This window comes from Uloborus diversus, chromosome 10 (genome assembly GCF_026930045.1).
Source record: "Uloborus diversus isolate 005 chromosome 10, Udiv.v.3.1, whole genome shotgun sequence".
Lineage (NCBI taxonomy): Eukaryota > Metazoa > Arthropoda > Arachnida > Araneae > Uloboridae > Uloborus > Uloborus diversus.
In genome coordinates, this window is record NC_072740.1 from 72,474,585 (window position 1) to 72,499,215 (window position 24,631).

General features: G+C 30.9%; 1 protein-coding gene across 5 annotated transcripts in view; it reads right to left on the bottom strand.

Annotated features, from left to right (window-relative positions):
- LOC129231210 (protein timeless-like) overlaps positions 1-24,631 on the bottom strand; it is a 129,498-nt gene that overhangs the window by 66,462 nt on the left and 38,405 nt on the right. For 2 of the 5 annotated variants that reach the window (XM_054865463.1, XM_054865462.1), the window contains exons 3-8: positions 21,507-21,601; positions 11,812-11,870; positions 5,277-5,463; positions 4,582-4,742; positions 1,060-1,120; positions 778-831 (exon numbers count right to left, since the gene is read on the bottom strand). In XM_054865463.1, coding sequence (XP_054721438.1) covers positions 778-831; positions 1,060-1,120; positions 4,582-4,742; positions 5,277-5,463; positions 11,812-11,870; positions 21,507-21,601 — 617 coding nt within the window. Of the gene's footprint in view, positions 1-777; positions 832-1,059; positions 1,121-4,581; positions 4,743-5,276; positions 5,464-11,811; positions 11,871-21,506; positions 21,602-21,959; positions 22,145-24,631 lie in introns of those variants that run through there. The other 3 variants (XM_054865464.1, XM_054865465.1, XM_054865466.1) reach the window with 3 other exon arrangements.

The following is a 24,631-nucleotide window of genomic DNA, read 5'->3' on the forward strand; positions in this document are numbered from 1 at the left end:
ATATCGCCAAGTGTCCGACAAATTATAACACAACTTGAGTTTATATTGAAATTAACAATGATTTCCCCCCAAAAAGGGGCAAAAGACCCCCTTAGGAACATTCGAATGCAACTAAAAGAGAAGGTGCACAACTAGACCCGACGAAGAGTCTACGTACCGAATTTCAACTTTCTAGGACATACTGTTTTTGAGTTATGCGAGATACACACACACATACACACATACATACGTACATACGGACGTCACGAGAAAATTCGTTGTAATTAACTCGGGGGTCGTCAAAATGGATATTTCGGGTATCTGTACGTTCCTCGGCATATATCCACGTGTGGTCGGGTCGAAAAAAAAAAACTCAACATTCATTCGGGGGTAAGAAAAATTAAGGCCAATTTTTGAGTGAAATTTTTTGCGCGAATACAATACTTCCTTTTTTGTAAAAGGAAGTAAAAACGAGCTCAAAAAAGACGCTCTTATCAACAGTTAAATGTTTTTGTTTTTTCGCGCAGCTACGTTAAGCTGAAAAAGATACTGAATTCCTTTAAAAAGCTCTATGTGATTCCGTGAAATGTGAGAACCTTTTTAAGCCAGAGTTTAAGAAGGGACAAATTATTCAAGGATTTTTTTCAAAGTCTGTAAAAAGTGTCTAAAAGTTACATACAAAGGTTATGCTTCGCCAGTCTCATTTCTGTTAATATATTTCATCAATAGTTAACATGAAATTATACTGTATTTCAGAAGTCAAGAATTATAATTTGAAAACGGGGTTCAAAAAGTTACCTGATTTCGGTATATCTGAGCAATGATAAAGGCTAAAGGCTCAGTCCAATGAGTCTAAAATATACATGAGAAAAATCAGTCAAATTGAAAATGAAAACATCTATTATTAGCATAAAAATAGAAAGGAGTACTTGTTTCACATTTCAAAAAATTATAATAGTTATGATAACATATAACTGTGCAGTCTTGTGCTGTGCAATGCATTCAAAGGAAGCCTGATACATCTTACAAAATTCATGCACCAACAAATGCATTCAATTAAATATACATCTTATAACTTACTCTGTATTTGCTATTCAACATCATCAAAAGGGCACCATCAATGCCTTGAACAAATATGTTCCTATGAATGAAAATTGCAAATGAATTTCAGAGCTTCGTCTAAAAAAAAATCAGTAAATTTTCAAAGCTTTGAAAATATTTTTTTTCAACGAATTAGACTAAGTGTCTATTACTCATTGAGATATCATGAAACTATCATACAAATATTTGTGTTGGCTTAGAATCCAAGGAAAACAACTTAGTGTTCCCTTTCCATTTTCAATAAATCAAACTTTTAAGTCTAAAACGAATTTGAAAACTTGCTTCAGATTTCCTATAAAAAACATAACTTCTTTTTTAATCACTTTAAGTTGTATCATTTTTATGATGACTGTTTTGTTTTCACGTTTGAAATGAGTCAATACATGAAAACGAAAAATGTTACACAGGCAGGTAGATTATTCCAGGGAAAGGGGCGCAAAGGTTTTCTACTCAATGTAAAGAATTTGGGGCAAAGTGAAATAGTGGAGCAAAGTGCAATGGTGAAATATTTACCCTGTTTTTAGCACCATCTATCTGGAAATAGTTTAACTGTGTAGTAACACATGTAGGCTACTCCAGTCAGGAGAAAGTTATCTCTGAATTTCAAAGCATATGATAATACAAGCAATTTTCAAAAATTGATACTCATACTGTAACATTCTGTAGTAAGTCAAAAATTATTTTTGTTATTATAAAATAATAAAGTTTTTATTATTAGCCTTTTTAATATAAATTGAGATCTACTAATACTCGGCGCAGTATTTATCAATTATTTTTCTTTTTAAATGTTTTGTCTAATTAGTCAAGTGCATGCGGGGCAAAGTGAAATAGTTCATTTCATTTACTTATTCAATTATTTATTAAACCACTTGTGTATTCATTTACTAATCAATTCCTTTGCATTCCTTCATTGAACAATTCACTTATTTATACATTCATTCACCAATTTTCTTCTTATTTATTCATTTATTTTTTATTATTTTAGTTACTCATTCACTTGATCATAATATTCTTAATAATCAGATAGAAAATATTTCAATAGAAAAATATTTTGCTTTTCACTTTGCTCACTGAAAAAAAAGTGAACATTTTCCACCTTTTGAATGTACAAATTGACAAAAAAAAATAAAAAAATATGTTTCAATATAAGTTTTATCATAAATACATTGCTTTCTTTATGTACTTTAATTTTGAAAACAAATTTCCATTTTTGTTTATTAGTGTTAGTTATTTGTTTATTTTAAGAAAGGTAAGTTATCTTAACAATTTCAATTTGCTCCACTTTCCCCAACATTGTATTAAAATTGTCTTTAAAAAATATGCATATATATAAACAGAGATTGGTTATTATTCAGGTCACTCTGCTTAGACCTACATGGAGCTCGTTCTAGAAAAAGTTTGTTCTTGGTCGGGTCAGTTGGGGTAAAGGGAACCATGGGGTAAATGAAAACGAACACTATGACCATGTGTGATAATTTTTGAAACCAAACTGTTGGAGAGTGAAGACTAGGTAGGGTAAAGGCGCCATATTTCGTCCCTGTTAAGGTTTTTGGTCTTTAGGTACCATATGATATGATCAATTAATTCAAATAAAATTATATAACATCACCAACTAAGCCTATATATAATATATAAGGCTAAATGCATGTAAAACAATTTGTTTACCGTTGAAAAAGTTTTTTTTTTTAAATTTACTTTTACCAGAATTGAAAATTGTTATCCATTTTTCATTCCCCTTCCAATATACCTTGTAAAAAAGGCAGTAACGTATTAAAAACCAAATAATAATAATAATAGGTACAGATTTAGAATTATATTGAGGAAAAACATCACAAATTGTACACTTTCAGTGCAAAATATTTAACTAACAATAGTTAGATCAATATTTCTACCTTCCCAACTACGTTACGTTTTCTTTTGTTGTTCGCAACGGGGCACATTTCGTGTTTCCGCGAGTCACATTGAGGTTCTATATTTCTCTATTTTTTCATACACACGTTTTTTGACCCACAGAATACTCTATAGTCTACATCATCGTCTTTTACTTGAATCTTGGTTGGTCACGTAAATAAGATCATCCTATCTGCCAATATAGCCCTATATATGTTATAATGGACCAAGAGTAAAAGAGATACGCTACAGAAAAAACACTAGTTCAAATTTTTTACTTCTTGATTTTTTCTAGCAATTGCAGTAATCATCGCTAAGTTGCTGTTATTGTTGGAGAAACCTTTCACGCTACTGTTGAATACGCTATAACACGCTTTCAACACTGAACAAATTGAGAGATAAATCTAATTTGTTGGTTCCAAATTCGTATTTTTTTTTCTTCATACCCCCTCTCTGATCTGGTGGTAAAAATTTTAACAATTTTTTTTTTTAAATCTCCCTCTCCCTCCACTGAGTAATATTACGTATATCAACTTTCAATGACTTACGTCTATTAGATCGAGCTTCACTTAGATCCAGTAGGTTAACTTTAATTAAAACCACATTGTACATTACTTTCTCAATGATGGGAAGCACCAACCTTTGGAAGGACCTCCAGAACAGGAAGTCTTTGAAATCTCAAAATAAGTCTCAAGAAAATTTGAATAAGCCTAGAGTAATATGAATAACCGTACAGTGAATTTGAGTATCACTCAAGAGTATCTTTGTTTTTTTCTAAGAAAGAATTCTTAGCAATAGACTGTATCTAAAAGAGGCAAACGTGCCATAAAACTGAGCGAGACTCTCGCTGTCAAAGGATCAATATCGATAGAGATACAGTCTGCAACTTATCAGAGCTCAGGTCTCTTTCATTTGAGCCATCATTAATGTGAAATGTCAAATAAAGGAAATGATACTGTTGAAAATATTACATTGACAATTTAAAGTTTTTAAATAATTGTGTTTTAGCATTAACACATTTGCTATATTCATTAATAATTGTTTGGTAAAAAAAGATACATTGAAGTTATTATTTGAAGTTATTTTTTATAATTATCTCTTAAGGTAACAAAGATTTATAATTTAAACCGTGAACACTTAATAATGTATAAGAGAGTTACTGCGTAAGTGAGTGGTTGAATATTTACTGAAAAAGTTTAGTATTGAAAAAAATTATTAACTCATATCAAGCTTGCATTATTTGAATTCATACTCATTCTGATTTGGTTACAAGTTGTATTCAAGTGCTTGATTTTAACCTGTAATCCTGTAAATTTATAAAGAATTTGTCAGAGTTACAATCAGATTAGTCTGGAAAATCTTTGCGCCAGTACATGTCCCAAGTTAATTTGTTATTACTTCTTAAAACCTGCTACTCGGTACGCACTTTTTGGCACTGCTTCTCGAAAAGCATCTTTTAGCACTTTCCTTCAGCTTTTTCCATTGCATTTTAATAACTCAATCACACCATCTTATACATGATGACTTAATTGACATGATAAAGACTCTTATGAATTAAAACGAGAACATTCAAATCTTAGAAATCTTCAGAATATAAATAATTATAAATACCAAATCAGTTTCTTCTGTACAGCCAGCCAATGAGTTAAGCAGAGTCTTGATTCTTTTGATGATTTTGCATCCTCGGGAATGTGCAACAGATTTCGTAGAAGAACAAGACAGTTCTTTAAATGGATACACTCTTCTTTCTCCAGAGCATTTGAATGTTTTTCCTGCGAAGAGTACAAGCAAAAGTATTTTAAGCTGAATATTTCATTAAAAAAAAATCTTGTTGGACTTTTAACTTTTGTTTTAAAACTATGGGATAAAAAAGAGTGAATATTTTTCACTAGCATTAAGCAGATACCCTGATAGCACAACATGTCAAAAATCAGCTGTAAATATGTAAATCATTAGCAAATATTTTTGAAATTCTACCAAAGTAAACCTTTAAGTATCCAAACCATAATGATTTTCAAAGTAAACATTTTTTCTTTAAATTTTGGTAAAGAAATATATTTTAAAATTTCAAACTATTTGACACTATAAGTACTGCTTTGATGTAATGCATTTCCATACTTTTGCAAAAGAAAAAGGGATTATTCCAGTTATTATAAGCATAATAGTAAAAGGATAGTAAAAGGATATCTTAAGTAAAAGGATATCTTAAAAATTTCTTGGGAGAGAGATGCTCTTCTAAAATTTTCCAAGAGGGACTTTTCCCTCGGTGTCAAATCTTACGTAATTGATTTCAAAATCATACTTACAGCTCTAATCATTGCTTCTCTCATCATAGACACCAGGGATAATGTAGCACATGCATCTAAAAAAGCTTTTTTAATGGTAAAAGTGCAAAGGATGAGCTTTTTTCGAACATTTTGAGACTTGGTGTCATTTCGGATGTCTTCTATTGGCAATAAGCATTCCACTGGCATTGATAAGGACACCAAAATTCTGGAATGAGAACGAAAAACACGGAAATTTGAGAATTGTATATTGTAGCAGGAATTTCACCCACGTTTCCGAATAAATACCACCAAAGCTTTATTAGTATGGGAGACAAATTTACACACACACACACGCACACACACATATATTATTGTATGTATATTTTTATTAATGATGTGATGAGGAATTTTTTTCACGGAGTTTTTGCAGAAATTTTAAATTGTCAAACCATCATTATTTTCGAAATTTTTTTGTGGGATATAAAAAAAACTTTTTTTTTCTTCCTTGATCAATTCTGCTTCAATCAATCAAAAGTTTCAGGTTACAATTTCTACTTTTTTTAAACTACTAAACTAAGTTTGAACAGTTAATGTACGTTTAAGATTAACTGATTGACTGTAATAACAAAGTGAAATTAATTCAAAGGCGAATGATTTTATTGTGTATATAAATGATCAGTGAGAAATTTTCATCCCAAAGTTTCAATATTATTCTTATATTTTTGACAACTGAAAGAAAAAGAAAAAGAGCTTTGGCGCTTTGTGCTTTCCAAAAGAGCCGTAAACGGTTTCTTTCTTTCTGTTTTACTTATTTGTTACTTTTTTTTAATACGACTAAATAAATATTTTCGAAGAAAAATTAACTTCAACCATTTTAATACATAAAAATGGTTCGTACAAAATTTATTTATATGCTTTTACCTATTTTGACTCAAATTTTCACATTAGCAGAAATGTTTTTTTTTTTTTGCAGTTTATATTTACAATCTTTTTCGCCTACCTTTGCTAGCCTAAATGGAGTGCAAAATTTCTAAATTTGAAATGCTTCAAGTAAAAAGTTTATTAATCGTCAAAATTTAAAGAAATATAATGCCTAACAGTTTGAGAAATTGAATTATATATCTATTCTCTATTAAAAATAGTTGTTATCCCGTTTTTAACATAAAAGAGGCATACTTTGTTTCGGTAAATCAGTATCAGTTTTAAGCTTTAAAAAAGCATATTTAAGATAATTTTCAGCCTAAATGCTTGTGAGAATATTTTTCTGATATCAGAAAATCAATGCTAGTGTACGAGAAATTACACTTGTGTAGGGATAAAGTTTTTTTTTTACCTTTAGTAGAAAACTTTGCAGTTATTTTTGAACACATTTCGACTAAATATCATTTTTTAAAGTTCTATGCTTTGGGCATCCATGTATGCATAATATTTAGTTACAATTACATTTTAACATTAACTTTTTAGTTTGATACAAGTGCTAATTTTTTAGTCAACTTGCTAAATTGATTATATAACATATTTTGCTCTGAGAGAAAGGCTCATCAAAAGTTGATGAATAGATAACACTTGCATTTTGTTCACGAGAAGCCTTTAGTATAGGAGAGCTTTATTACTTTACAAAACCTTCTGGGGTAAGAAACTTTGAAAATTTTCCGCATAAAAAGCCAGATCTCTAGTTTTCATTACTTTCATTCAAAGTCGGTGTTTACACCTACAATATATAAATAATTTTAACAAAATTTAACTTGTTTCTTTGGATTGAATTGATTTATCAGAAAATGAATAAAATTTTTTTTTTCGAAATTAAATAAATAAATAATAAATAAACAAATAAATAATCAAGTCATAAAATAAATAAATAAATAAATAATCAAGTCATAAAATAAATAAATAAAATTAAATGAAATGAAAATACAATTAAAATAAACAAAATAAATAAAAGAAATGAAATAAAAGAAATGAAATAAAATAAAAATACAAATAAAATAAATAACTAAAAATAATAAACAAACAAATAAAAAAGCTGAAATAAAATGTAACAAAAATGAATGAATAAATAACTGAAATAAAAAACACTAAACATTTTTGAAAAAAGTGTATATTTAACTGAATAGTTAAATAAATAATTTAAAAAAAAAAGAAAAAACCAACAAAATAAATAAAATAAGACACACACATTCTGAGTCAAAATGCAATAACTGACTGGCATTTTCTTGACTGAATGAAAAGGGTAAGGGTGTGTGTGACAAAGTGGGTGTGCGGTTTTCTGATTTCAATGGAGAGTCATTCAATATCTAATAGTTTGAAAAATGAAAAACTAGGCGCTCACGTGTCACCGTATGCTGTACATCTCACTGAATAATGATTACTTACATTCTAGACGACGCAAATAAATGAAATTCAATTGTTGCCAACAGATGGTTTCAGCGTTACTGCTCTCATTGTTGAAGCGCGTTCGCTGAACACAATGCATGCGGGAAACAGAAAATGCCAGAGCTGGTTTGCGAATGAATTTCTTTAAATAAATTTAATAATAAAACCTCCTCTTAGCTTTTAAACTGTAAATTTTTGGAAAATCAAAGATAATTCAATTCTTTTTTATCTATTGAGTTTGCTATAATATTAATGCACTAAAATCGAACATTTTCAACTTTTTAGATATACTCATCTTATTATAGAATACTAGGAATGACATTTTGCATGACAGATAATTAAAAAAATATTTCTTTATCCACTAAATGTTAAATTTTGGTGCAGTTTATTTCTAATTTTTTTAAAAAATATAATTTCGTCCGAAAACATTTTCTGACACCTATACATTTTGTTTCAACTAAGCAGCTCTTAATACTAGACGTTTTTAAAAATAAAAACCAAGCTGGAGGCTGGAGGAGATGCTACTACGACTTAAAGATGTCTAAACTTTGCACTTAAACATTCGAAAAGTTATTAGTTTTAAAACCAAGTATGAAATACGTATTTATGATCAAGTAACAGCAACTAATTAAACTAGCGAAACAATAGTGTAACATTTAAGTGGAGGCCAAAGTGAAGATCCTCTCTCCCCTGTGTCACTTTTCAGATAAAATATTTTTTAGTTGCTATAAAAACTGAACTATTTAGGGAACTTTTTAAATATTGAAATGACAACGTTAAACAATGCTTTAAATCTATTTCCTTCTTGCCAACGGAACAAAAAAAAAATTAAGCTCGATTACGACGCATTGTTTATATGTAAAGTCAATCGTAATGGCTGACAAGTAGGCTACCCCAGCTTTAATAAGACGAAGAGTTAGATTCTTTAGGTACAAAAACAGATTTTTAATCTAATGCAGTCTATTTGTTCAATAACACATATTAGAATATATAGTTGTCTCAGAGCTACAGTAAGATGTCTAAGTGTTATTTCTGGGATTAGATATCGTACTGTTGCTCTGAGGTGACGATATATAAAATAACACAAGCACAAAACTTTTGACTGTAGGTCTGTAAGAACGCAGTTCGACCAGAAATTGTTCCAAGATCTGCCGGTTGGTCACCCCTTCAGTAGATTATATATATATATATATATATATATAGAGAGAGAGAGAGAGAGAGAGAGAGAAGACCATAAAGATTTACTGAAGTAAGAATGGTTACTCTTCATCGTTTTGGGTATAGCTAAGTAGTTTCAAATCGAAAGTCCTGTCCACTCTAACAATAATCTGCAAAAATTTATCAAAATCAGCATTATTTTTTAAAAATCATTTTCGTAGTGCTGCATTTTTAAGCAGGGTATTTCAGGGTTTTTGCTAATTGTCTCACTTGAAAAATAAATAAATAAATAAAAATAAAATGAAACAAAAATAAAATAATTAAAAAAAATATGCGAATGAACAAATAAAAATAATAATAAATACACAAAACAAATAATTATAAAATATACAAAAAAATAATTATCTCTAAAAGTCTGAAGTTAATTTTGTTGCACATTCTTTTTCCATTACATTTTTTTTTTCCAAAATTTTAATATTTCGGCTTCCTTAATCTGCAAAAAGTATGAAAATCAGTTTTTTTTAAATTTATAATTATTTTGGTAGTGTTCTATTTTAAAGTAGGGTGTTTCAAGGTTTTTGTTATATTTTTTTGGGTGGAAAATAAATAAATAAAATAAAATAAAAAATAAAATAAAAGCTAACTAAATAAATAAAACAGAAACTATAAAAATAAAAAATATTTTCAAATAAACAAAATAATAATAATAATAATAATAAATGAACAAATAAATAAATAAAAAAAAACTGTAAAAACTATCTCTAAAAGTCTGAAGTAAATTATGTCGCATATTCTTTTTTGCAGTACATATTTTATTTCGAAAATATTAGTAAAGCAGAATGGACCAGCGTCAAAAGTGTGAATTAATTTTTGCCACATTTTTAGTTTAAATGAAGCAACAATTTTCTCTCTATTTCATATTCTACGTGAACTGTTCCTCTTTAAAGAATAGGATTGATCAATCGGTTTCTTTTAATTTTATCACAAAAACTATAAGCGCTGTAAATCAAAGCAATACGAAAACAGGGGGAAAAAGAATCATTCATGACAAAGATATAGCCTATCCTACTTTTAAGGATTCAGTTTTTGCACGTGACAGCAAAGCACGTGTTTCGCACACAGAAACTGCGAAACAGGAGCATGCGCAGAGACCTTTGCGTAACACAATGTTTATTACTCGCCGTTAAAGCAAAGCTGTTTCTTTGTAATCTTTCTCTTGCCTCCGGTGAAAGCTTCGTTTAAGAGTTTTCCTCTTTTGTTACCTGTTTGTTGTGCTTCGTTTCTCCAAAGCGAAAATGAAAAGAATTTATAGAAAGCTTCATCATTTCTGCCTTTTTATACTTATTTTACTTTCCCACTGACGTCAGGATTGCCAAATCGAAAATATAATAATCTACTACAATTCGTCATTTCAAAGTATGATGCTTAAAATAATGTAGATCAGTGTAAAATTAATAAGAAAATCTAAAAAATCAAATTTATGCATTAATAAAAGAATGAAAAAATCTAAGAATACTCTTCATACAATTCTTGTAGTTTTTGCATTAGCTGTTTCAGTGGACATAAACAAAATCAAACTAAATCACAATTCTTTTTATGAACTAAATTTCTTCACCGACCTCATTTAAGGACTAAATAATTCATCCAACAGCTACAGAAAAAAAAGAAACTTAGCGGCCGTGTTGCTTTACTTTTTAAGTTATTGTTTACTCACATTTGCTGAATTTTGTTGTAACCCATTCTTGTAAGTGGACAAGCTTCATGCGTAATTAGGGATATCAAATGAAAAATGATCAGATAAGCTTTGTGCTTCAATATGATAAATGAATAAAGCAACGCAAATAAAGCATTAATTCTCAAGAAAATACAGCACATAGCTATTTAAAGGCTACAATGGAGCATCTTCATAAGTGCAAAAACTCACCATGCAACCAGAAAGTCGTGAGAGAGTTGTACATCAATCACGTGGACACCGGTATTTATACCAAAGGGGTCAACCAATATGAGTTCACGACTAGAGGCGACAATCAACCAATCAGAAAATTACAAGTGAATCCCGGGGCGCGTACAACCAATCAGAAACCAGGAAACAAAAAGAGTGTTAGAAAACGAACAACCCGAAAAAGCAATTACAAAAATTGCTTCAAAATATTAAGAAAAAAATGAGTTCTGGAAAAGACAGACTATGAGAATGAGATTTTTTTTTTCAAGTATAGTAAACTTCCTAAAAATTGAAGTCATAGACCGAAGAATATTCACAAAAATTTCTGGCAGATGAAAAATCAAAATAGAGACCAAAAAGCCCAACAATGCTGAGCGATGGAATAACGAGCAAGTTCTTTACGTTTAACATAATTTTCATGCTTTTTCAGACGGTGCTTGAGAGCATGTTCAGTCTGACCAACGTAAGTTCAGACTATGTAACCAACTCCAACGTAACCATCCCCCACATAGGAGATGCTATAAAATACCCCAGTTGTTATGGAAATCAATGGCATACTGCAAGTTTGTAAACTAAATCTTATTAACAGGAGAAAAAGCAGTATCGAAACTAACTTCTTCAAAACCTTTGCAACCTGATGACTGACTTTTGGATAACAAGGCAAAACAATATTGTTGGCAGCTTTGAAAGCAGAAACCTTGCCAGAATGAGATGGCTTAATTTGCTTATTATAAATCGAATCAATAATGCAAGGAGAGTAAACACGATCGAAGGTAACAGCTTTAAGATATGCTCAGCATCTTAAGAATTGGAAGAAGAGCAGATGTTCAAAGCACCTAACACAAAAGCCTTAAATGAGGCCAACTTAGGATTTGGAAGAGGGAGAAGAGTAATTGTGAGGAGGTGGTGTAACTGCAAAAGGCCTAGTCATAAATTCGTTATTATTTTTAATAATAAAGACGTCCAAACAAGTAAGAGAACTATCAGTTTCCATTTCAATACTAAATTGGAAGAAAGGATCGATAGAATTAAAGAGTAGAGTGACAGTTCATTATCAACATGGATTTGGCCAAGAATAACAAAGCAAAAATCTTTACTTACCTAATACCTATTGCACGAATTTTGGGATCTTTTTCATAAATGATAATCGGAACCAAATCCTAAAAGTTGAAGAAAAAAGAACAAACGGTTTTACAAGTATTTATGGGGGTCAATAATATATCATTTATGTAATTCAACAATAAACCAGCCATTGAACAAAAAATAAATACATAAGTAAGTAAATAAAAAAGTGTAAATAAATAAATAAATAAAAATAAACAAACAAACAAATATAAATAAATAAATAAATAAAAATAAACAAACAAATATAAATAAATAAATAAATAAATAAAAATAAACAAACAAATATAAATAAATAAATGAATAAAAATAAATAAAAAAATATGAAAATGAAAAAATAAAACTACAAATATAAATAAATAAAAATTAATAAAAAATATGAAGATGAAAAATAAAACTGTAAACAAAATAAATAAACAAATAAATAGATAAATAAATAAATTAAATAAATACAAATTATGAAAAATAAAAATAAAACTATAAATAAAATAAATAAATTTTCAGTACAGAAATAAATAAATAAATATTTTAATGAAAAAACTCAATAAAATAAAAATGAAAAAAATACTAAGTCTTGGTGAAAATATTGAATAAGATCTTTTCAGAGTTCTAATACTGCGTAAGTTGAGACGCCTTATTAGTCCAAGTGATTTTCAGAATATTTGAAAACTTGAAGGATTCTTCCTTTTTTCCATATTTTTCATATTTTATTGTTTAGAAAAGCAAAATAATTTTTAGCAACGTGTTTTTTCAACCGCTCTGAATTTTCGAGATGACAACATCGAGGAAAAATGATGCTGAATGAAATTGCGTTTAGAATTTAACTGAGCTGAAAGAAAACTTTTTATATAAAAGCCCAATTTTTTTTTTTAATTTTCCTCAGTTGGAAACAATTTTAGCAGACTCTAATGCTTCAGAACTGTAACCGTTTAACAAGTACTATAGGGTGGAGCGAAAAGTACAGGATTTTTTTTTTTTTTTTCGAAGCACTTCGAAGAGCCGGCAGGGCATGTTCTGTTTTAGGTATATGTTTTGCACTTTTTTTCCCATTGAAATCCATTAATAACTTCTATTACCGCAAATGCCTCAAATTTAGTTAAAAATTATCATTTTTTTTCAAATTACAAAAAAAAAAAAAAAAAAAAAATCCAAAATTGTATTTTTGCGCGGGTGGGAAAGTTGTGTATATAAGTTTTCATATTTTTTTTACCGTTGGGATCCATTAATATCTTCCAGTGCTCCACACTTAAAAATTAATAATTTTATAAAATTAAGAAAGAAAAATGAAGGAAAATGAAAAATCGGAAATTATTTTGACACGGGGTGGGAAAGTAGTATGAGAGGTATGGTAATTTATGTAATTTTAAAAATAAAAATCCATTCATATCTTCCGGTCTCCTTTCTCCCCCCCCCCCCCCTCGCATGTTAATGTTTATCAAAACGTTAATAGACGTGTAAATTAATTTTAACTACTCATGAAATGTGACAGAATTACTAAGTATTGACATTGGTTCTGCCGCATTCTATTAGTGTTACCTCGTTTAATTCTACAAGAGGTAAATTCCGGGATCCAGTTTCTGATTTTGGAGCCGGTCATTGTTAAATTGTATCATCTAGCAAATCAGAAGTGCGGTTATAAGTGTTAGGGTAGGGTGGCCCAAAGCGGATTGGTTTTCGAAGAAAGCTCGAAAATTGTAGTTTTTGGATTTTTATCGCAAAAATTTCGGTTTTATTTCCTAGCAGGGCTCTCTTGAACTTCAGAATAAAAAGTGATTTTTGCATTATTTCAAACCCAATATTTATTTACTATCAAACTTTACAAACATTTGAAAAACCCGCTTTGCCATACCAGGGAACCCAAAGCGGGTAAGCTTAACTAATTGTGATTTGGTACATTTGTCAATCAAACACGAAGTTATAATTGATTTAAATAATTGACTAGCTACCTGCAGTTGTAAAAAAATATAAAAAAGTTGTACTTATATAATTTAAAGTCATCAGATTTGTTTATAAAACATAAAGAAATAACCGATTAAATTAATAGACAAATTAATTGCCATCCTAAAAAATAACTTTTTAAAGTTGTACTTATCCTATTGAAATAGAAAATCTAAGTCAGCACAAGAGTCAAAAAATTGTAAATAAATATATATAATTAAATCCTATACCCGCCTTTGCCCGAAGGCACGTTTTTTATTTCAATAACCATAACCTTAAATTTAAAAAAGAACCAAACGAAATGACTATCGTAGTTTGTAGGTGGATGGTGTCAAAATAACGTAATATTATTGTTAAAATAACGTAATATTATTTTTTGACAGTCAAAAAAATAAGCTGGTCTTTGACTAATCACTAGTTACAAAACATTATTTTTTTTAGAAATGTATTATTTTTTAAATTTTAAGCCTGGTTGTTCCATGCCGCGTCACTGCTGCTGCGCTGGGACTGATTAAAACTCGGGGGTGTTCATATAAACACGACATACGTATGCATCGCCGCTTACACACCATGGTTGGCCATACGAAGGCCTACCCGCTTTGGACCACCCACCCCTATATTCGAGGCAAAAAATAGGGGCTCTGTGTCTCTTCCTCGGTCATTCCTTGTAACTGAAGTCCCCCAAAACTCAGTTTCAGGACGTACTCTTTGTATTCACGCTTGAATACATTGCCAATCAATCAGTCTGAAATTCTATTCGTTTCACGTTCCATTGATAAGGTATACTAATTTGAACGATTTTTTATTAATTCTACGTTGTAATTACATCTTTCCGTATTTGAAGCCGATTATGTAGAGAAGACTACAAATAATTCAACATGAACTCGGAAGTATGCGCAGAAACGATACAGTTGGCTCTCTGTTTAACGACTTTCAAGGGACCACAAAAAATCGTTCTTAAGTAGAAAGCGTCTTTAAATAGAATGCTTTTAACACTGTAGTGCACCATCAGGGACCGTGAAAAGCCGTCCTTAAATTGAGAAAGTCGTTAAATAGAGCGTCGTTAAACAGAAAGCCAACTGTATTTCAGCCTGTGTCGCGACTCTGAGTATAAAGGGACGCTACTTGAGGCAGGTGACTGTTCGTGAGTTTCAGGATGCGCATTATTTTAAAGGCAATACACGTTTTATACTTTCGTTTTTCATTTGTTTTCTGTTTTCCATTTCTGTTTTGGTCGAAATTACATCAAGTCTATGGGCATTTTTTCTCTAATCTTTTGATTTTTACATTAGCAGTTAATTAGTAAGTGAAATTTTAAAGTTTCTGTATATTTACATGTATTATTCGTGCACTTACAAAATGCAAGATTAAAAAATATAAAAAAAGCTGTTTCAATACAGTAGTTTTCCATTTCGGGATGGTATTTCAAAAAATAATTTCTTGATTCTAAAATATTTCAATAGCTATCGTAACATTTTCTTACTTTTTCAATACCAATAACTCTATTATACGGGAATAGACATTTTAATTCAAATAATATTAATTAAAAAAAACATTTCAGAAATTGGAGCTATTGTTTTTTCACATAGCGCCGTCCATTTCATTTTTGAGGACATTAATATATATATATATATATATATATATATATATATATATATATATATATATATATATATATATATATATATATATATATTATATTAGTAGATCTGATACTTTAAGAAACTGTTAATAACAGACGTTTAGTACGTAAACTAAGTGCGGGTTCGGTCCAAAGATTGGACACGTAGCCATTTGCCTTGTAATGTTCCCTATTTCCTATTTTTTTGGACGTTTCTTTTGGTCGCTGGAGTTAATGTTTGATATGTGCTCTTTTAACTAAATATTAGTGAGTACTAACTACACTTTATAACAAAAAAATCGACGCACCAAGAAGGAGTGGTCCGATTGAGACGAAAATTGGTGGATAGGAAGACAATGCACAGAATAGTAAATGATTAAATTCTCAGAACAATTGAATATTTTATGTCGGAGTTACACTAACAAATTCAACAAGTTGTTGACCTGCCTCTAGCCTGGATACAAGCTGAATCAAGGCGTGGAAAGATCGATAAAGCTCCCGGAGTGTGTCCTGCTGTATTTCCTGCCAAATTTGCTCCAATTGTCAAACGAGGTTATCAACATTCATTGCCAGATGCAATCGCCATCCCTACATATCCCAGACATGCTCGATGGGAGAGAGTTCTGGCCACGGAAGAGTTTGACAAGCTTGCAGACAGTTCACAGCAACACGTGCCGTATGTTATCTGGCATTGTCCTGCTGAAAACGAACCTAGAATACTGCAAAAAGAACGGCAGCAAAACAGGTCTTAAGACGTCGTCGACGTACCGCTGTGCAGTAAGTGTACCTCTAATTACGGCCAAAGGGGTCCAGCTACCAAAGGAAATGGCACCCCAGACCTTGATGCCTTGTTGAGGGCCAGTGTGACGTGCAAAAGTCAAACCTACCCTGGGTGTCCCTAAACGCGTCTTCGATGATCGTCAAGACACAGTTGGAAGCAGGATTTTTTGCTAAAGACTATACGTCCCCAGTCGGCATCATTTCAACCTGATCGAGCCATGCGCCACTGTAATCTAGCTCAGCAGTGTGTATGCGTCAGTGGCAGGTGGAGTAACGGTCGGCGCGAGCGTAGATTTCGCTGTCCCAACCGTCTGTAAATGGTCATGATGGACACTGGGGTTTGGGTTGAACGTCTGATGCTTCATAGAGATGAAGAAAGCGCTGTGACAGCTGATCGGACAATCACTCTGTCATCACATCAGTTGTGACCCTAGGTCGACCGCCACCATCCTGACGCTGAAATCAGCCACTTTCCACCCATCCTTGCCGTCATCTTCGAATCGCCGTATGGCTTCGACTCAAATGATAAACGATTATCCGATTAGACCAACCGGCCTCTTTCAATCCAATGATACGAACTCTTTTAAACTGTGACAGTTGCTCGCAATGAGCACGAACCATGCGGCAAGACATTTTTAAGTTGTTGAAAGGTAATCTGAATCGCAATCAAACCGAAAGTTTTAACAACTGTTGAAGAACTGCTCTTTATATACATCTGTTGAATGCGCAGTTTCGATGCGCTGGAGGTCAAACTTTTCATTCATTGGACGCCAAATTTTAATCATTTGCATATCTGCTCAAAACACTCATGCATACAAAATTTCAAAGCAATCGAATGATTGGTTCTTGGTGCGTCGATTTTTTTTTTTTTTTTTTGTAATAGAGTGTGTTTTACGAAATGCGCTGAAATACAGGGTGTTTTGAAAAGTCCTTGACAAATTTTAAAAATTCATAGAAAATCATCAAATTGTATGAACATGCGTTTTGGGCCATAATACTTCACAGGTTCAAGATTTTTTTATGACATCGTAAAGAAAAAGGGAAAAAAGTAATTGTGCGTAATTTACACTGACGGCTGTATCATCACCAGGGCTGCAGAGTCGGAAGGAAAATCGCCGATTCCGACTCCTGGATTTTGAAACGTCCGACTCCGGCTTTTTTTCTTTATATTTTTCAATTTTTCTCTCTCAGGGGAAGGGGGGGGGGGGAACCCTAGTGATTGAAATATTAGTTCCTTTTTCTGAAATTTTCGCGTCATGTTTTATTGCAAACGTTAGATGCATACGAAGTTGGATATTCCAATAGTTGCGATTTTTAAAGAGAGATTACTCAAAACCCCCATTTTATGAAATAATGAGAAGGATTAATTTGCTCTCCTTTTAATGTTTATCAAATTAATGTTGATCAAGTCAAGTGAATTCAATTTTTGAAAGCTGTAACTTTAGAAAAAGAAGCTTTTTTGCAAAGCCCTCGGGTGACACCCATCGGAGGTGGGAGGGGGGGGGGGGCGGGTAGTTTAAGAATTTATAAAAATTTTAATACTTTGATTCTGAGAGTTTTCCCCAATAAATCTTATATAATATTTCTTCTATAAAATTTCAACGATAGTGTTGCTGGAAGAGGATGGGTATATATGCGTCTGAAGCAAATTATACATCAAATCCGGCGGTATACAGCTTTGTACAAATATCTTTGAAACGATACCTATATTTCACCTTCGCTAGATTTTTGAATTTGAATTTCATTGGCTGTTTTAGAATAACCTTAATATAGAGATATTTAAGATTAACTTGTATTGAGCGTTGTAATCAAGAAATCATATACGGATTGAATTTCATGCCTTTTAATGAGAACCAAGTTTATAGAATAGTCTTGAGATTAAAAAATAATAATAATAAAAAAAAACATTTGTTGTATTTTATTGGATCTTTTGGATTAATGATTTTGTGCCAAAACTCGTTTGAACTTGCCGTCCTCAGAAGTTTCCACCCAGGCTACTGGCCCCGCCTTGCTCCAGAGATACATTTTTTTAGTATTTTATAGCTGAAATCAAAGTAAAAAAAATGTTATTTAAAAGTGAATTACTTGCGATTCAAAAACTGCTTCTACCTTTAAAATATTAGGGAGCGAAACCTTTGCTGACAGTTGCTATTAGTCGAAGAATGTTATTAAAACAAGGAAACTAGCGGATCGGCGGAGGTAGCTATTACAGAAAGTGAAAGTTCGATAAATAAAGAAGCCAGCTAAATACCAATGGCACTTATTTTCTTATTAGTAAGTGCTCATACATAAATTGAACCTATTCGTAGTCAGTTTTTTTTTTTTTTTTAATGTAAGGAAAATTAGAAAAAAAAAAAAGTCCAGAGTCGGAGTAGGCATGTTTTTCCAACCACTCCGACTCCTTTACCCCAAAAATTAGTCCGACCCTTCGACTCCGACTCCACAGCCCTGATCGTCATAGTAAGAAAAACAAACTCACTGTTTTTCTAACTGTGGCGATACAGCCGTGAATGTTACTAATGTAATATAATTACTTTCTTTTTCTTTTTTTTTTTTACGATGCCATAAAAAAGTCTTGAACCTGTGAAGTATTATATGGCACAAACCATATGTTGATACAACAATTTGTTGCTTATTTATAAAGTATTAAAATGTGTCAAGAACTTTTCGGACACCCTCTAGGGGTATATCAGAAATAAAAAGCGCCATATTCCTTTAAGCAAAGCATGCTATGGAAAATCTAAGTTTCTCTTGCCTTGGTGCAATGACGGAAAAATTACCTTATCCGAATAGTCAGAGTCAAAACTTAACTGATTAAATCAATAAGGTGTGGCGAAATAAAATCATACACATTTGTTTAATTTTCCTACAATAATGCGTTTTTGTTTCCGAAGAGTCGAGATTGAGAGACACCGTCTTCGAAGGGTAAAACCGTGTAATAGTGTAAATGTAAAAAAGAAGAGCTGTAGAAATTTGAATATTAGTGTTTGTGCACTTTTTAAAAACTTTTCATTCTCCGTCTCTTCTTACACTGTAAAATCGATTCTTCAACTTATTACTTATTTCCAATTTGAAATTCGAAATTCGTAAAAATAGATTTTTTTTCGGCTAATATTTAAGCACTTGGGGAATCGGAAAAAAATTAATTGAAATAAAAAATATTTTCTATGTGTGCGGATAGAATGTTTATAAGACGACTTTTGCGCCCCGCGTCGATTCTTTTATTCCAATCGTGTTAATGGAAGATAACTTTTTTTTCTTTTTAGAAAGCAATCCTTAATTGAAAAGTATTTAATCTGTCAAAATTTTTTTGAACTTTTGTTAACATTTTACATTTTTTGAAAATTTTATTAAAAAATTAATTTAATTTGAAAATCAGATTAATGCAATTTGAAAATGCACTACTGATTTAACGCTGCCTGAAGCACTTTTTTTCCCATAAATGTACACATTTTCTTGACCACTTCATTGAATTCGGTTTCATAAAAAAAAAAGAAAAAACTAGAAAATCAGTTTTGCTTCACAAAACGTATAAGAAAAACGAAGTCGGAGATTAAAAAAAAAAAAAAAGCAAAATTCACGTGTTCAAATCTCGTGAGCTCTTAACCGTTACATAACAACCGAAGATATTTTTATCTGCGACTTGGAGAATCTTATCATTCTAAGCATAAATAAAGTAACTCCCGCCCTACTAATCTTTTCTGTCAAAAAGCTCTTTAATGAAATCTACGAAAATACGAACTTCAAAATAAATCAGAAAATAAATAACGATCATAAATTGGGGGAAATATGTCACTTGGAGGAAAAGGAATATTTGGCGATAAACTAGACGACCATGAACTCAAACAAACCCCGCACTTGATTATCCCATTCGGCCATTTAAAAATGGCTGCAGAGAATACATGTTCTTGAAGTAGCGAAAGAATTTAAAAAGAAATAACAAGGGAAAGTTACAGTTTACGTTCTTTTGAGTTAATGCTTCAAACATAACATTTAAAACAGAAAATTTGTTCATAATCTGTTCAACAAAGAAAGAAAAAGAAATTCAATTAATTGTTATCAGTAGGATTAATAAGAATATTGCTGTACTACTAGCTGTTTCCACCACGAGCAATTCGTGTTAAAAAATTTGAAGTAGTTGCTTACGGCCTGCAGCGGAATTTAATTGGTTAGCAAGTTAGCATACATATTAGGTTGGGGAAAAGAATGGATATTTTAGATATGTGACTTCTAAAAGTAAAAAAAAAAGTTATGCATTGGCACCTAAACTATGAAAAAAATAATAAATAAAAAAATATTTATGTCTTCAGATCGTGCATGAGCTTCAAAATTTGAGGAAAAAGAAGTTAAAAAATGGGTACATTTCAAATATTTAAAATTAAAATACAGATAATTCCTTTTTTTCTGAGATATTTTAAACGATTCCTTTTATAACACTCTTTCCACAAATCTTTAAAATTATTTACATTCTTTAACAGTTTTCAGTTCTCGCATAAGCTGTCAAGTTTCGTGAAATTAACTAAATCCCGTCATATATTTTTTTTGTATATTGCAGTGTTTATTTATAGTCCCGTTTCACTTTTTTGCAATAAATGTGCACTATGCAACTTCTCACTGGTAATGCCATCAAATTTCATTACGTTAACAACACAGAACCCGCCACAAGTTAAAATAGTTACTTAAAATTATACTTACGCTTCAATTAAAAATATTAAATGTTTCTTAAATTCAAAATTTACTTTTTTTAGTACTTCCAATTTCTCATTCATTTTTCTGATTCTGTATTACAACATATTTGTCACTTAAATACAAAATTATACATTTTCGACATTTTACTAGTCTAAATTAATGCAATTGACTTAAATGTATAGTATCGTTAAAACAAATGTGAATTTTTAAAATTTAATTATAAATATTACTTTAAAAATAAAATAATTAAGCAAATACACGGACACGAAAAATTAAATATTTCTTTAATTTCACATTTTTAAACAAGAACATCTATTCCAAAAAAAAAAAAAAAAAAAACCTATACTTAAACCAATAACCTATTTAAAAAATACCTTAATAAAAAAAGAAAAAGCAAAAATTCTTAACTTTAGAATACAATGTTGAGGCTTGTACTTATGGTGGGGGAGGAGGGAATCAAGGCAAAACGGTCTGCTGCAAAATTGCGAAACTTAAATAGTTCCCCCACGCATGATCAATTTAAAAATTATACTAAAATTATGGCAGAAACAAGTCCTTTATCTTTTAAACATAAAATTGCTTTCAAAAGGAAAATAAAAAAAAACATTTATACACAAAAATGTGAGAGGAAGCATTTCATACTCACATTTGTCACGGTATCACAAATATGCAAGGCAAGTCGAACATTCCTATTAACGACATCTTCATTTTGCAATGCTGTTTCCAACTTTTCAAGAACCTCTAAAATAAAATCAAAACTAATCAGACTATTTCTATCGCATAATAAAGAAACATAGTTCAATATAAATTTTCAGCAGAAATTCGTGAAACTCATAATAAAGTCTTTGCTTATTTTTGTAATGCACAGTAAAATCCGTGTGTGTGTGTGTTACTGAGAAAATCCGAAATCTGGAAAATGTCGACATTAGCCGGTGAATATGAAAGTTTACATGAATAAGATATCAGCGAAAGACCGAATATTTTCGGTGAATCACCGGTGAAAGTCGACATTTTTCAAATGAATAGTTTGAAAAAAAGAAAAGAAAAGAAAAGAAAAAAACATGATTGAAAAAAAATATTGAGCCTTGAAGCACACAACTTTTACATACGACTGTTGTTGGATGACGGACGCTTAATTATTTATTTCAAAATACCATAAAAAGAGGATTTACAGGTTTGGAGGCCATTCGTGATACATCTTTGGGGGCCTCTTAGAGATGAACAGAACCACGTAAAATACTTTTCTTGCGCTTTATTGGATCCCCTTTGCGCTGGAGTGTGTCGTAGAGGTCGCTCACAATTGCGACATGGTAAATCGCTACGCAGTCAGGGGAAGAAAACACCTGAGCAAATATTGTGCTCGCACACGATATTTTAATTGCATTTTTGAAAATATATCAAGATGAGAAAAAGAAATCAAGTATAAGCGTTCATCATTATTTTCTAAGTGCAATCTTAGATATTTAAGCAAACTAAATTTATGATTGCTCTGAAATGATACATCGGCATTAATTGCACTAGTATCACATAAAGCATTATTTTAGGAAGCTTGAAAATGCAAACACGCTGCGAGCGATTTATAAAACACTATTATCTTTCAGCTGTTTAAGAACACAACACACTCAAAAGAATGAAATCATTTTCATGTTTCTAAGGTTTTTCACTGCTTTATCAGGGATAATAATGTATCCGTAATAAAATAATTCTTCAGAAGTATATATATAGTGTCATATCAAATAACTTATGAATTCCGACTTCTTTCAGTCGAATTCAGTCAATGTGATAACTTAAGAAAATCGTATTACTTTCAGATGCATCCATGAATGAAGACAACAGTCAATTGTTTACTATTTTACAAACTAAAGCTGTATAATCACAGATAATAAGCACAGAATTCATTTAAGAAGAAAGCGTTGGCAACTGGCAAGTAGAGAACAACTTACGAAATCTAAAAAAATATGCTCCGATTTGAGATTTCATTCTTAAAGTCTTGCTTGGTGCCATATTCCGAACGCGGGTATCTAAATTGTGATTTAGTTTTGTGTTTCGAGATTAATTAAAACCGCAAAAAAGGAAAAAAGAAAGACATTGTTTAAATGTTGCTGAAATAAAGCCTCCTTTCCTTTTTCTTTTCTTTTTTGCAGTGAGAGGATCCAAACATAGTGTACAATGCACAAGAAGAATATTTTTAAGTCGCAAATGATTGAAATTCGACTAAGTATGTTAGAATCTCTTATCTTTTTTCCATTCAGTCCGAACCACTCGTGTTTTTTTTTTTTTTTTTTTTGAAGGAACGGCAGAAAAAAATTTTCTGCTTACTTTTAGACAAAAATTTAAGATTTTACAATTTAAAAAGAACAACGGCTAAAAACAAAGTGTGTTTAGAGGCTCTAATCTCTCGCTCAAAAAAAAAATCGCTCGCGTTTTTCTTGAAAGAACGTCACAAATATATTTTCTGTTTACTTTTAGACAAAAATGCAGGATTTTACATTTTGAAATAATAACGAATAAAAAATTTTATAATAGGTAAAATTTTGCAACTACTGCTAATCTAAGTGTTTAAAGAAAGATTTTTTTTCCCCTCAAAATAGGGAAGTAAGGTGAAAATTTCGCCAAAAAAGTTCAAAAAAGTGAAGTTACAAAATAAAAAAATAAATAAATAAACTAAATAAATAATAATAAAAGAAATAAATAAATAAAACCGTTGTGAGGTGCACACCCTCATGGTCCAAACGAATTTCAGTCAAATTTCACGTCTTTATGCATGGAAAAAGAAATGCGATCCAAAATGGCTGAAAATTTAGAGCACTTAATAAAATCGAAACCTATCGTCAAAAATGTACTAAATATCTATCAGAAGAAAGAGGAAAACGTACTTAAAGAAGTGAAAAATGCGACAGAAAATTCAGAAGTCGAAAACACCACTCCTTCCTCTTTAAAAGCTATAAAAATGAGGAAAGGGGATCTGAAGGGGTGTAAAAAATAAGAAACCACTGAGCTTTGGTTTTTTCATTCTATGTGTACAACACCAGTTCGTTCACAAGAAGTGAGAAGCTATAGAGTTTAATTTGTTATTTTTATTATGTGCATCTAGTATTCGTATCTATTTAGGAATAATGTTCCTCACTGCCAGTTCAATTTTCATCTGAATTACGCAACAAAATAGTCGGTAGTTTTATAATTTCAGTATTTGAAGGGATCATTCATTTTTCGGAAGTTGGGGTTTCATATTCACGGCTAAGATGAAGAAAGGATAGTACAAAAATTGGATCTTTAAAAAACAAAAAAATTTTGTCGAATTAAAAGTAAAAACAAATTTTCTGGTATGTTCTTATTTTTTTAACTTTCTTTTCTTCTATGTATTTTCTCTTTCTTTGTTTATGTACGTCTCTGTTTCCCTTTTCTTTCCGTTGTCTTTCTTTTTCAATTTTTCATTTATTTTCTCTTCTTTCTTTTTCCTCTTCTGTTTTTCCCCCGTCTCTGTTTGAAGCTTTGAACAGTCGATGCTCATGATCTCTTTAACGCTAAACCATGGGTTTTAACTATTTATTATCAACGTGTTACGGCAAACTATGCAAGACGTTTTAACAGATATACTCTCCAGTCATGAGAGTAAAAACTTAAACTATTAAAAAAGCTTTCAGTAAATGTAAACCATATCACAAAAAAAAAAAAATAAATAAAAATAAAGAAAAAACAAAACATCAACAACTGATAGGCTAGCTGGAATAGAAATTAACTCATGCGTTTCAAAACTAATATAAAATAAAT